This window comes from Periplaneta americana, chromosome 16 (assembly GCF_040183065.1).
Source record: "Periplaneta americana isolate PAMFEO1 chromosome 16, P.americana_PAMFEO1_priV1, whole genome shotgun sequence".
NCBI lineage: Eukaryota > Metazoa > Arthropoda > Insecta > Blattodea > Blattidae > Periplaneta > Periplaneta americana.
In genome coordinates this window covers 61098858-61114638 of record NC_091132.1, presented here as the reverse complement: position 1 = coordinate 61114638, position 15781 = coordinate 61098858, and the positions used below count along the sequence as shown (strand labels likewise).

At 35.8% G+C, this 15781-nt stretch overlaps 1 protein-coding gene across 3 annotated transcripts in view; it reads left to right on the top strand.

Annotated features, from left to right (window-relative positions):
* Positions 1-15781, top strand: part of LOC138716365 (putative inorganic phosphate cotransporter) — a 54703-nt gene that overhangs the window by 36588 nt on the left and 2334 nt on the right. For all 3 annotated transcript variants that reach the window (XM_069849377.1, XM_069849379.1, XM_069849378.1), the window contains exons 8-9: positions 2114-2269; positions 15320-15405. In XM_069849377.1, coding sequence (XP_069705478.1) covers positions 2114-2269; positions 15320-15405 — 242 coding nt within the window. The remainder of the gene's footprint in view (positions 1-2113; positions 2270-15319; positions 15406-15781) is intronic.

The window sequence follows — 15781 nt, the reverse complement described above, 5'->3', positions numbered from 1 at the left end:
GACACTGATTGCTTTAATTAAAAACCAATCGTCGGTTATAATTGAGGACTGGGAGGTGGAACTGCATATTTAAAATTTAGAAAACACTTATTATCATGAGTTCTTAACTTTCATTAATTCTTCTCAGTGGTAAGTATGTTCGGAATTGTTTATTTATGAGATTGCAAGGTGAGAAAATGTAATGTCATTCAATTTTCGCATCCCCTTTCTTATTTAGGTCTAGCAAGCGCATTGTTTGGTATTATTTTTTCTTGAAGATAATTTAAAACAGCTTATTAGGCTATGGACAATGAAGAACAACATTTCGAAACTAGCCGCCAGGTAAATTCCTAAATATTAACACAATAAAGAAGTTGGAAAGTTAATCAGTGATATTTAAGTGTTAAAAGTGTATATAGAAAAATGAAGAATCAAAAGAGATGTTGGCTTGTTTAAACTCAAAGATCATTAATTACACCTAAACCATAAACTAAATGTGCTTTAGACCTACAAAAGAAAAGACTTTACAAATTTATCAGGCATATTAAAGCTATATTATTGAAAATAGTTTAGTGTATATTTTGACATACACTGTAGAACTCTTGCAGATAATATTGACCATTCCTATGACCATTTAAGAGACAAAACAGTTCTTTGTCATTTTGAAGAGAATGAAAACATGTACGCGCGACACAAACAAAAGAAGAGCGACTTTGTAAACTTTCAGGGCTGTGCAAAGTATTTTTAAAAGGGGGGGGGGTCACATTTTGTTCAATAAAATAGTTTATGCTCGACCATGCCGAAATGTAGTAATTATACACCTGGTAGCAGTCCTTTAATGCATGTCATTAAAGTACACCTATTCATTAAAGTTCAGGTTTTCGATTATTCTCGGATATGCAATCGAAAGACAACGAGGGAAACGTCACGGAGGCTGGAAATCCAATACTGTCGCAAAGGTTATGTTCTGTTACTATAATAATTAACGTTAATTGTAAATAATATTCAAATAAATTCAATTTGTCATCTCGTTTTTCAATTCTAAATCAATTTCCAGGTTATATTAAAATTAATTCATGTTTTTCTGTAGATTATAACAAGATCAATGACATTATTGTTCCTCGGAAAAAATCAATACTTTCGCGTCTGCGCACATCTCAAAATTTACGGGCGGTGCACAAGGTCACTTCCACTCTTCAGTTAGATACGAATAAAATAAATACTTCTGAATAATTTCAAGTTAGAAATATGGTCGAGCATAAAAAGTCGTATGAAACTTGCCTATAATGGTAATTAAGACTCTCGTATGAAAATTATGAAACGAGCGCAAGCGAGTTTCATAAACAAACGTACTCGCGTCTTAATTACTATTATTATAAGCTCGTTGCATAATGTACTATTATAATAAACTTTTCAAGAAACTGTTTATTAAATACAATATCACGATTTCAAATGGTGTGTATACCTCCGGTATTGTATATCACACTGAAAAAATGTACAGTACACACTGAAATATTTCACTCTTTCACTAACTCCCTGATTTCTTCCCAAATGGGGGAGAGGTTAAACCTCCAACCCAACCCACCTTGTTCACTGTCTTGTACACTTGTAATGTATTGTATTGAAAAGCAGCTGTTAGGCATCAGCAAACTTCACTGAATATGCCATGTACAATTTTTCAGTGAATAAAGAGCAATGGTTTGTTTTATTTCTAGAACATAAAAAATTAGGTAGACGTGTTTCGTGTAGTGTTTATATTTTCAAATAACGAGTTATTCCATTCTTCTAATAATATACTTATTATTCAAACTGGTAAGAGTTTATTTTATGTTCTCATTTTGGTATGTCAGAATCTTTACAAAGTTTAATACCACGAGTTGTAATTGTCCTCAACGCAAGATTTACGAGCACTGAGGCTTTAACACTCATGGTAAAGAGACATTTCTTGAAAAATTCTTACAAATTACAAGAGGGCCAACACGAATTTGACTGAAAGCACCGAAATTGGTAATACCCACTTTAGAGTTTATTTTATATTCTCTACAGTTTCGTAATTTTGAAAACATTCTCTGTTATACAATTAAAATGATTGTAGGTACTGTATTATGAAATAATACTTTTTTTTAATTTTCAGGTTGTATAGGCCAGGGTTTGTTTGTGTTGGGTCTTGCACTTTCTGGTTGCAATTCTACTGCTGCCATTGTGTGCTTAGCAGCAGCCACTGGAGTAAGTGGAGCCGTGTCTACAGGAGCGCTTGCTGGTTTTGTCGACATCAGTCCTAACTTTGCAAGTAAGTATCAGTACGATAACACATAGAAATATGTACAGTATTTTAAAAATAAACAATATTTTTCAATTAATATATATTTTAGGTGAAATGAGCTTTGTACTCTGGGTTTTCAAGACAAGAGTCCTATTGTTCAAAATCGTCTCTTGTCTGCGCAATTTTTTTTACATGAAAAAGACAAACGTGGCAAGAAATGATGATCTTCACTACGAAAATTCAGTAAGCCATGATGCGTTAATATGTGTTTTGAAACGTCTGTGTGACATTCTAAGTTTTTTTTTTTTTTTTTTTTTTTTTTTTTTAAATTTAGGAGTTGGTCTGTCTTTTAAAAAAGTCTTATTTTTTCATTGAAATACATACTGGTACATTGTTTTAAAAGACTTTTACATAACAGTCACTATCCTTCAACCAGCAGTAAACCACTATTTGCATGCAAATCAAGATTTCAGGTATAACTCCCTGTAAAGTTGATTTGAATAATTTCGAGGGAAAAATTGTTCCGGAGCCGTGTATCGAACCCGGGACCTTTGGTACGTTAAACCAAAGGTCCCGGGTTCGATACCCGGCTCCGGAACAATTTTTCCCTCGAAATTATTCACTATTTGCATATTCATTGGAAACCTGCTGAATGTGTAACATTTAAATACCCGTATTGAAGTGGGAAAGTTAAAGACTTCCTTATAATTAGGATGACCCTGCATAATATTGGACGATTTTATATGCTAAATAGTTTATTTTTAGTAATGCTTCATATATAGTTTGTAGAGTGAAAAATATTGTTTAGAAATAATGCTTACGATAACGTGCTAACAGAGTCAGAAAGTACTGGAACTTCGGGTGGCAACGCCATGCTCTATAGGCAACTTCTCTACCTTGTCCGTGCGGTATATGACCTACTCCCCAGGCGTATAGACTCAGTGCGGCTGTGCATGAGAATGGGGAAGACTAACGTAGCCGGAAACCAATCGAAATACAGTGCAGCTTTGCGCTTCGTTTAGTGAAGACGTGTAGGTATATGTGGTAAAATGAGCTTGAAAGAGCAGAGAGGTAACGTTAAATTTTGTGTTAAACTCGGTAAAACATTTACTGAGACTTTGACACTCATACGCCAAGCGTATGAAGACTCAAGTGCTGATATGCGTGGGCTATAAAGGTAGTGAAAAAATGCTAAGTTTGGTTTTTTATTTAGCTTTGGCAATCAATAAATTTAATTTCGGCACATTTAATTGAAATTATAGGCCTATTACATGAACACTTACGGCTATTTGATTCATTAAGAATGTTTTTTAAAGCACAATTAAAATGTTCATTTTTATAATCCCAAAAATCTAAAAACGTTTCAGGAAATAAATGATTAATTAAAATAAAAACATACAAAACAAATAAGGAAAGTCCATAACTGTTCAACACTCAACAAAAGAAATTGTTAACACAAACTTAATTAAATTTAAGTCTCTGTTTCCTTGCTTAAAATAGAAAGAAAACATTGTCCCTAAATTTTCTGGAAGAATTGTGGTTCTCTTATCTGAAAGTATATCAGAAAAGAGAGAACCCTTTCTGAATCTACATTTGAAATTGAGATATCAAGCGTTTGGAGACATTTTAAAGCTATAATCATGTGATCCTCTAGCATTCCCCTTAGCACATCCAAAGCCAAGTACTCGCACTCCCATCCGAAGAAGATTTTACTTCAGTCTGAAGCTGCAAATAGAATTTTAAAAAATCTCATATGTTTACCGACTCTACAGTCTATACAAAACTAGAAAGGTATTCACAGATCAGCGGCTTCTAAGCGTCACCATGGCAACCCCTCAAACTAGCCAATCAGAGACCGTGACAACAGGCCGACGTTGCCGACTGTTTCGCAGCGAGTACGTGCTTTGTTCGGAAGTGTTGAATCTTCGTTACTGTGTTACAGCAAGTATTGTTGTTCTGTCGTGGCTATTGTTTTCGTAGATATTTTCTTGTTGATGAAGGTAGAATTAGTTTGAGTTTAGTTTTAAATATAATTTAGCTGTGAGTGTATTTGTAACGCGATTTATAGTGTCCGTGTGTTTCACATATACAATGTCGCAAGGCATCACTCCTGCAGTTAGCAGCACAAAACGAACCACGGGCTCAGAGGGAGAAAGAAGTGCTAAGGGACAGCAAGAGGTTTAAAAGTAACGGAAAAGGTGTTCCTCTTACGAGTCAGGCTAGAGAAATGGTTTGTAATGTGCGGGACTATTTCGAGAAAGAAGAGACAATGGCGGGCCTCTTATTCCTGTACAACAGGTGGTAAATAGTACACACCATCATTAAACTAGGAAAGGAAAAATTTAAATTGAATGATCTTCCCGACTTGAAACTCCGGGAAAGAAAAGGAAAGTGGAAAAACGGGTCACAAATTTAGATGCCTTTCAGGAGGATGCAATCCGGCGGCTTGTATATTTCTATTACCGACGGGAGGAGCATCTTACGTTAAAAAAGCTGCGAACTTCGCTTCGAGATGCGGATCTTTTCCAAGGCAATGTTTCTTTCCTGCACACTGTCTTAAAGAATTTAGGTTTCAAATATTTAAAAAAATCAATGCTCGTAAGGTATTAATGGACAAAAATTATCACTTACACGCTACGTACCATATTCGCATTCATTCATTCATTCATACGTTTGTTATTATTATTATTATTATTATTATTATTATTATTATTATTATTATTATATTAGTCTGCTCAAAGACTACCGTATGCTACAAATTTATGAGTTAACAATTTCGTGTCAGCTGCTTAGTTCCGACACGACAGACAGGCGGCGCAAAGAGCAGCACTGCACCAGAGCAGTGTATATTGGAGAGTACCGCATTCTTTTGATCCGACAAATGCCGCCGCGGCGGCCATTTTTACTCCTGCGGAGAGACTGTACAACGCAAGACTTGTGTAGGAACAGAGGTTTCTAGTGCGATATTTCATTGTTATATTGAAGAATTCCGTGTTGTTGTGCAGTTATTCAATGTGTAATCAATTGTCGATGTACAAAATTAGCACTTAGTCATAAACAAGAGGAAGAATATACTTCAATGATTAATTTCTCAATGACAATATTTTCAATGCGGGCTAAAGCAAGGAGATGCACTATCACCTTTACATTTTAACTTCGCTCTAGAATATGCCATTAGGAAAGTTCAGGATAGCAGAGAGGGTTTGGCATTGAACGGGTTACTGCTCCTTGTATATGCGGATGACATGAATATGTTAGAGAAAATCCACAACTATTACGGAAAACACGGGAATTGAAGCAAGTAAAGCGATAGGTTTGGAAGTAAATCCCGAAAAGACAAAGTTTATGATTATATCTCGTGACCAGAATATTATTCGAAATGGAAATACAATATAAATTTAGAAATTTATCCTTCGAAGAGGTAGAAAAATTCAAATAACTTTGGAGCACCAGTAACAAATATAAATGACATTCGGTAGGAAATTAAACGCAGAATAAGTGTGGGAAATGCCTCTTATTATTCGGTTGAGAAGATTTTGTCATCTAGTCTGTTGTCAAAAAATCTTATATTACCGGTTGTTCTGTATGATTGCGAAACTTGGACTCTCACTTTGAGAGAGGAACAGAGGATATGGTTGTTTGAGAATAAGGTAATTAGGAAAATATTTGGGGCTAAGAGGAATGAAGTTACAGGAGAATGGAGAACGTTACACAACGGAGAACTTCACGCATTGTACTCTTCACCTGACATAATTAGCAACATTAAATCCACAGGTTTGAGATGGGCAGGACATGTAGCACGTATGGGCGAATCCAGAAATGCATAGCCTATAGAGTGTTAGTTGGGAAGCCGGAGGGGAAAGATCTTTGGGAAGACCGAGACGTAGATGGGAGGATAATATTAAAATGGATTTGAGGGAGGTGGGATATGATGATAGAGACTGGATTAATCTTGCACAGAATAGGGACCGATGTGGAGGTTATGTGAGGACGGCGATGAACCTCCGAGTTCCTTAAAAGCCGTAAGTAAGTAATGACATAATATCTATAATTGAAAATATCAAGGTGGGCAAAAGCGGACGTTGGAAACCATTCCAAACTGGTATAATACTGGTAACAAAACAGTTCTTGACTCTCAAGAAAGTTGTCATAATAAAGCGAACTTCAAATATCTTATGCTAGATGGATCCATGCAGGATACGTTAGAAAATTTATTTTCTACTTTCCGTTCCATAAATCCAATCCCGGATGCAAAAGAATTCAAAACTGCATTACGATTTCTCAATTTTTCTCATAAACGGAGCATGGATATTATGCAGTTTGCGATTCTGAACAATTAGTTGAGTTTCTAGGTACAGATGTAAGTAAACCCGAAGCAGAAAGGTCTAGTGAAGATGAATGTGAGCAAAAGGAAATTGATATAGGCTAAATTGTAATTTAACTGAAAACAGAAATAACTTGAGTGAACAACAAGCTCTTTACTACTTGTTGGGATCAGTTTTGTTCAAAATAAAACAACGTAAGTTATATAGTATTTGTGAAAACTGTTTTTCATCTCTAATAGTAATAACTGGTAATAGGGATGAATCTGTAAATTTTATTAGCACATTAGTGACTCTCAAGTCGTACAAGGATATGTCACTTGTATACCCTTGTAAATCTGTAAATGTAGAAAAATGTGTAACGTTGGTAGAAAATGAGTTGACAGTAAAGGATTAATTATTAACACTTCAACTCATACGTTCCCAACTTGTCATAATATTTTTGAAAAAGTCTGATCACCGTATTTTAGAACTAGAATGTATTTATTGTTAAGAGAATTGTCTGTTATAGCAAATGCACTACAACAATCTGCTAAATGGTGGTAGCGGAAGTGTTGGTACGAGAACTGCATAGAAAATTGCTGATGTTATCCCAATTGAAATGGACACAACATAAATAATAAAGTGTTATCTCTAATCAGTCATTTCACTATGACAATAATGTTTATTAATCCTAGTCTCCTGTATTCAATACACCACAACAACATGTATGATATCGCCTTTAATGACCTTCCTTCTAGCATTACTGCTTATGCGTCTGTGCCGAGCCAGGAGTAAATATGGCTGCCGCCGCCGAGAATGCGGTACTCTCTAATAGGGTTCCAATACCAGTAGTGGACACAATTAAGCATTTTTTTATTTAAATAAATTCTGAATGGTTGATGTTTTAAGTGATTTATTTTTCAAAATATGAATCATATATTTAAACACATCTACATTCACTTAGGCATGTTTGATTTTGGCTGAATTTTTCTGGCTAAATTTTATATCACTTTTTGTATAGTGAAGACAAAATCTTAGTAGTGGACACTCAAATTTTAGTAGCGGACATAAAAAAAATTCTGTAGTGGACACCCAGTCAAAATAAACAAATGATCTGAAAAATATACTCTACCAGTAAACAGTAAATAGACAGCCTTGTGTGTTATATATGAAGGAAATAATGCGGTAGGTAATTAACATTGCTTAACCACTACCCTTAAATCTAGAAAACACAACTTGAAATTTTACAAAAATAACATTCAGACAAGAAAAAATCACACTAGGCCTAGGCCTTATTTTCACTTATATTAATTTAAAAAAAAACTTCTACACAGTATGAAAACGACTCCCCGGTAGGCCTACTTAATCAGAAAAACTATCTTCATCTTCACTGAGTGTAGCACAGTTGTGACAGAGAAAGGTGACGCAGTCTTCCTCCATATCCTCTTCATCCAAGCCAAATGCATTCACATGTGACTTTGGGATGCATTTAAAGTGGTATGTATCTTTGCATTTGTCACATTCAACCCATGTCCGCTTCAGTTTCTTCAGTTTCTCGTCGTTTAAACTCTTACCACATTTCTTGCAAAGCCAATCGTTGGGATCTTCGATTAATTTTCTTTTGTTCTTTGGCATATTTTTCTTTTTTTTCTCTTCTGACAAAATGAAATGCTGCTTCCACTTTTGGGAGGAGACAACCGCAGGGAATACCTGTCTATGTTGGGCCACTTTTTTTTCTGGGGTCTTTGGATAAAAGAGGCATCTTTTAAAGGGGCTGCTAACAGTACCCCCTTTCTTTGAGGGATAGGATGGAGATGAACAAGATGGACCAGGTTGGGGGGAGTTGAGTGTGACTTGAGATGGACCTGGTAACAGCGCAGTGCTGCTTGCAGGTGTAGGCCTAGTGGGTGATGTTTCGGATGCAGGTGTTTGTTGTTCTAGAGATTCGTTCCCAATTGAGTTCACCACTTCTCCAATTCTGCAGTCACGCCAAAGATGAAACAAATCCTTAGCAGATTCCTTACCTGACCACTGCTCCCCATCTCGAACCTCTTTGAATGCTGCCAAAGTGACAGGATTAATTTTCTCCTCCAGCATTTCAATGAAGGTCTTGGTCTGGGATACGGAAGCTTCTTCTTTCTGCTCTTCTTCCAGAGGATTAATCAGCTCTCTACTCTGGATACATTTGTCAAAATTGACATTTTGACAGTTGAATGGGTAAAGCCCAGTGCGCAGAAACCCATTCTTTATTACCTCTTCAGTAGCTTTGGTTGCAAAGACAGATTGCAAGAGAGGACAAAATGTTTTCCTCGTTACATCCTTTGGGTAGTTATCAAATTTCCACTGGCGTACAACATCTTTCCAGCCATCCTTTAGGGGCTTGAAAACACTAACATCAGCTGGCTGCAAGAGATGTGTGCTATTAGGATGTAGTGCAACCAGCACGATGTCATTTGAACTGCAGAAGTCGCTCACGTGGGGCGTCAAATGGGAGCGGTGGCCATCAACAAACATTACCACAGGTCGTGGAATGTTTTCATTTTTCAAGAATTGCATGAAATGATTCGAAATGTATTCGAAGAACACTTCGCTGTTCATCCAACCACTCTCCGATAGACCAATTGCCCATGAATCTGGCACAGAATCTGCAACATCTCGTGGCAATCTCTTGTACGGAAAAATGACCATAGGTGGCACAGTTTCTCCACTTGCCGAGAAGCAACCCATTACTGTTAACTGTTCCTTCTCGTTGTTGGGTACCTGGTGATAAAAGTCCCCTCTACCTCGTGGTCCAAGGACTTTACCACTTTTTGGGCACAACAAGAAGCCAGACTCGTCTGCGTTAAATATCCGCCTTGGATGGTTTAGAACATCCTTGAAGCCATCTGCAGTTAAAGTTAATTCGACTTCTTGAAACCACTTCTCGATGCTCTTCTTTGTCACTGATGCACGTGATCGAGTTAAACTCTCTGCATGTTTCTCGGAAATAACAGGATTGCGTTTCATAAATGCATGAAACCACGTCATTCCCGGTAAGTTATTGGTGAAGGGATTGGGTCGTTTATCTACGTCAAGCACCCTCTTCACCGCATTGCATAACAAGTGCCTGGTAATTGGAAAACCCTTCCTAGCCAATGATAAAACCCATTGTGCAAGAAGGTTTTCTTCAGCTGCTGTCAACGTACGTGCTGGCCCCATTCTTCTTTCTTCAGGAATAGTGCCACTAAGCTTCCTGATTAGTGTTGATCTTGGCACAGCGAAAGTGCGCGCTGCTTCCTTCTTTGACATACCATTTCGTACTGCTGCTACAGCTTCAGTCATCTTCTCCTCAGGATACTGGAGGATAGGACGTTTAAGCACCTTGATCTTCGGCATTGCAACTAATGTAGGTCACAGTCTTGTATTTGAAAAACCAAATCTATGAGAATATACAGAAACTTATTTAGGCCTACACAGTAAGAAGCATCTCTAACAGAAAATGAAAACACACAAGAAGTGAGTTAAATCAACTAATTGCATTGGAAAATATTAAGATGTCCATCATTAAATACTGTGTGTCCACCATTAAAAAGGTTATTTTAATAGTGGACCCCCCATGTGTCCAGTACTAAAATATTTAACAAAAGCATGCTTCAGTACTGGACACCCCTACTATACACACTAAATATATTTAGATAACTTTTATTCTTGTTCTAAATGAAAGCTTACTACAAAACATCATAAACAGGGAACGGATTTATATGGACTAAAAATATATGAAATATGTAAATATATATGTAGTTATTTTTACCAAAATATGGAATTAAATATGGATTTTTACCAAAATATGGAATTAAATATGGACTTAAAATTATAAAAAAATGACTATGTACGTTAAATATTGGTACATTTTAATCAAACTAAACAAAAAATATAATGGACGTACCTTATCTTCCAATGTAGTTTCAACAAAACACAATTTTTATTGTCTGTTACCATAAAAATAGGTTACAAACATTTCTTTCAAGTGCTGAAAAGTGAATCTTCTTCTATTGTCTCTGAGGATAGATTTATACTGACTAAAAGAGCGTTCGACGTCACAAGAAGTAACTGGTACATAATTCAATTTCACAATGTCTGCTGGGGATAAGTCCAAGTTAATCTTCACTGTTGATTCACCACTCATCACAGCAACAACCTTTTGTAGTTCTTCATATCCAGGGTTTTTTGAAAGTACAGTGTCCACCTTAGCTCTTACTGCATCTGCAACTTTACCTCCACCACGATTCAGTTGTTCCACAGTACTATTTATAATTTCAAAACTTTCAGATAGTGAAAGGTGCCTATTTTGGAGACTTTTGAGCGTTTTTATGATGCATGAAAATGTATGCTGAATGTGAGCTAAGTCATTCTTCACACTTATGTCACAGGTAACTGTTTTCGCAGTATCAATTGAGACTGCATCTTCAGAGTCCAATGCAAGGAGAACATTGTTAATAGAGTCTATATGTTCGGCATAATATTCAACTGCTTCTAGCCATGTACCCCATCTAGTTAAAATTGGCTTTGGTGGCAATGGAATTTCAGGGTACATTTCTTTCAACACGTTAACTCTACTGGGAGCTTTGAGAAATACTTTTTTCACTGATGAAATCAACAAATCTACTTTAGGGAAATTGTCTCTGACCACTTCTGCCACACGATGAAATGCATGCGCCACACAAGTAAAATGAGTCAATTTAGGATATACAACAGATAATGCTTGTCCAGCTTTGACCATATAAGGGGCAGCATCGCTAATAAAGAATAACACATTATCGTACATAATACCCTTTGGCCACAGGATACCCATAGCTTCGTTGAACAGTTTAACTATAGTTTTGTTATTGCACTTTTCTAGAACATCACAATGTAAAAGAATTCGTTCAGAATATTGTTCACTTAACAAACCGATAACTACATTACCAACAAGTCTACCTTCTTTGTCGGGAGTCTCATCAATGGAAACCCAAATTGAACTATCTTTAATTTCATCTCTTATCTTCTGTATTGTCTCATCGTAGATGGATGGAGCATACGTCTTCCTAAGTGTTGACTCATCCGGGATTGTATGTTGAGTATATTTTTCAAGGAATTCCCTGAAGACCTTATTCTTTAGTTTGTAGAGAGGAATATCAGCAGAGATGAGAGAACGGCACAGGTCGATGTTAAACTCAGATCTTACATTCGATGTTGTTGGTTGTGTTAAAAACAATTGTCTCTGCTTGGAATTTAGTTGTTTGTTGGCCTGATGTTTACTAGTTGTAATGTGTTGTTGCACCAGGAACTTTTGTGTAGATGATACTGCACACTGACACAAATTACAAAATAATATTTTATTGTCAGTTGATAAACCATCTTCTTTAAATTCTGAAATGTAACTTGTTAGTTTTGATTTTAAATTGACTGAATGACGTACTTTTGGCATATTTACCGTCTTTATAGTATGATTTACAAAACTGAACCTATGTGTACTCTGACTGGCATTTAACTGTTGAGCTGCACAACTGAAGTCTGTTAAAAATTTTAAATTAAATTAATACAGTTTTGTAACTTACTTTCCCATTGTTGATAGGACTGCTAATTTTCAAATAACTCTGATGTTAAAGGGATTACTGAACATGTGTTTAAATCTCTATTGTTTAAATGTATTTTTAAAAGTTAATGGAATTTTGTTTTGTTTTATTGTTAAACCTAATATAATATGGACTGTTTTATATGAAATATGGAAAATATATGGAAATTAACGAAAATATGTACTAAACTCTAAAATATGGAAAAATATGGAAAATAAAAGTAGGATTTTTCAACCCTACACATTGTGAAACATAAAGATAATGCAAAATATAAATTATATTAGCTTTATAAGTAAATATGTATTTACATATAAATCCTTTCCCTGATCATAAATTATATGTATTAAACTTAATAATATCACATAAATTAGCAGACGCTTACCGATTCAAAAGCATGCACCCACTATTACCAAGAAGAAGGAACTGAAACTATTTCCGGAATACAGTTGTATTTGCTATCTCTGGCTCAGTGATTGGCACAAACTAAAAGCCAATAGCAATCCACCTTACAAAAAATGACCTGTTTAAAAGCTCGAATGCAACTGTAAAGAGAAATACCATTGATTGCAGGTGTTATAATAAAATATGTTTCGAAGGTGTCCACTACTAAATTGATGTTCACTAGTAGTATTTGGACCCTATACACTGCTCTGCACTGCACTACCGCACAACTTCACAACGTCGCGTCGCTCCCTTTCCGCGTGTGCGAGAGAGAACTGTCAATACCTTTCCAGTTTTGTATAGACTGTAGGATGATAACCAAAGCTCGGAACTTGGAGACTTGTGTCTTTAAAAGTGTCTTTGCGAGCGGACTTCAATGTCAACAAACTCCCGCTTCCAGCACGGAGGTACTGGCAGGTCTGCTATAAAGGTAGTTTCTGGTTGGAACAACATATTGATAATATTATAACAGACTGAAATACATAATTTTATAGCATATAGGGCCTATAATAAAATTAAGAGAAATATATCAAATTTACTGTTCTGCTCTGTACATTTTGTTACAGTGTATGACTACGTAGGCTACATTAGAAGATTTTTGAACCCATAACTTCTTTGCCTGTTAGTTAAACATGATTTGAAACGAGAAAAACTTATTTCCACGTCACATGAAGTGACAGGAGTGAACATAAAATACTGAATGTTTTGACTGTCATTGTTTTCTGTTCGATTTTCAGCAGTTCCTAGCTGATCTCGTATCTGAGACAGAAAAGTATATTCTAAATTTTTCTCGAAAAAAGTTTTCAATTTGTTTGTCACTACTAGAGTAGGTCCCTATACGTCTTAATTCATGGTTATGGATAAATTTTACACCAATTTAAGGGACTCCAATATATTTCTATGGATGCCCGTTTATATCCTCTAATTTGTGTGTGGCACAACTTACAAAATATAAAATCTCCATTCGAAGAAAGTAATGTATCTGCTCCGAATTCTTCCACGAAATTCTGTACCTAAAATTTAAAAAATGTATTTTCAAATTTCTATAATACCCATTCCTCAAACAGACCGTTTACCTGTAATTGTCTGAATGTAACTGGCTTCGAAATGACACAGTTTCTTCCTCTCTCTTCCTGTCATTCGATGTGACCACTTTCTTAGTACACACGACTGTCCCTGAGCACTTGCAGGGTGAGCTTTGTGTACGTTGTACCTGTAACCTTACTCATGCGCACGACACACAAGTCCCCAAGTTCCGAGCTTTGATGATAACATTCTTACTTATTTCAGACAGTAACCAATGCTGGCAATCTTAGATGAGGCAAATGAAACTAAGTTGGAGATGATTAAAAGAACTTTTATGTGCAGTGTCTATAGTAGCACATTAGACAGTTTTGCTGCACACAGTACACCTAGAGCTTCGAATTGTCAGTTCCTCAAGGGTTTTCAAAGTACCCTCAAAGTAACTGTTAATCTCTGTAGTTGGAATCCAAATTAATTTGAATTCGCGAATATTCATGATATTCCGCGATAAAAATGTTTGTGAATAAGCCAAGTTTCCACAAAATTACGTAGTGACGGTCAGGAACTATTTAAATAAAAATTTAACCTTTTACTATGCATATTAACACATAGGCTACGTTTCCGTGGTTCACCATAAAATTGTGTCCCTAGTAATAAGTCTGCGGGTGCGACCTGAAAACAAAAGCCAAGTCAATTAACTGGAAGGTACAAGGATCCCCAACGACAAGGATGGCACGCCAGATGTGGAGCAAGGTGAAGGTTATACCCAGCGAGGGAAGTGGGGAAAAACAGAGGCGGTATGCTACCCCAATGACATACTTCGATTTAAAAAAGGCATAACCCCTTCCTTACAACATACATAAACATTATGTATGCAATAAATTGTTTCGTGCAGCCAGTAAAGCGAATCTTTTACGTTTACGCAACATATTCAAGTTCTTAACAATATAATTTCAAGTTACTTCAGTTATTTATTACATTATTTTGCAATGTCCATTGAGAGTTACGATTTAAAATAATGTTACAGCTTCAAAGTCCCTTAATTAATTATTAATAAAATGTGCAACAACAAAAATGACACGGTAACTAAATTGGCAACAATGGCCACCATAAGCCTTCTATACTTGAAATACTACCCTTTTAAGGATTCCAGGGATTAACTTACAAATAAACGTGTCTAAATACGCTACGAATACAGTTCCAGAAGGCTGCGGTTTAGATCTACGAAACAAACAGATAGGCTAGTACTCTTTGCTGCGAAGAAATGTATATACAAATTTTTGTGGATCACATTTTTTCAGTGATGGTATGTCATTTTCCACTAAAGGTATGTTTTCTGGCGATAGAAACCAGTGGCGGTATTCCAACCGCCTTACTTCTCTCACAGGTTATACCTATTGACAGAGTTCTTTTTTGCCATCAGGAGGTGATTAATCTACAAAGAATACTACTTCGAAATTATCCCATTGCATATATCCTAAATAATAATACTAATAATAATAATAATAATAATAATAATAATAATAATAATAATAATAATAATAATATCATTGTTTCTATTGCAGCCTGTCGAAGGACTAGACTATATAATGCGTCTTCATTTGTTCCTACTTTCCGCCCTTCATTTTCCACTCCCTAACTCCGAGTATTTTCAGGTCTTGCTCAATACTATCCAGGCATCTGATGCTAGAATAATATAATACGATTTGTTGCAGGTGTTATGCTTGGAATAAGCTTCACAGTTACTGTCATTCCCGGTTTTCTATCACCAGCCTTAGTTGGGTTCCTCACACATCAAAATGTAAGTATCAATACAAACTTTAATGAAATGCGTGGTTCTACTTTTAGCTTTGTTTATTTTCCAATATAAAAAAAATGTATAGGATGTTATTTAAAAATGTTCTCTATGTTGTCAAAACTCACATAACGATAGCTTGTTAAGATAAAAATATTCCTTTCTAAATAAAAGGTTTGACGTGTCTGACATTTTTGTCTAAAATCTCTTATTCAATTTTAAACCCCTGTATTCTTATTAATGCTGAATAACTTTGTGTAGGATATACAGGGTTAGTTAAAAGTCCCGCACCACCTAAATAACTTTTGAAACATACGGTTCAGTGACATGAAACTTGGTATGTGAGGATAACCATATACTAAGAACTCAATAATGGTATTAC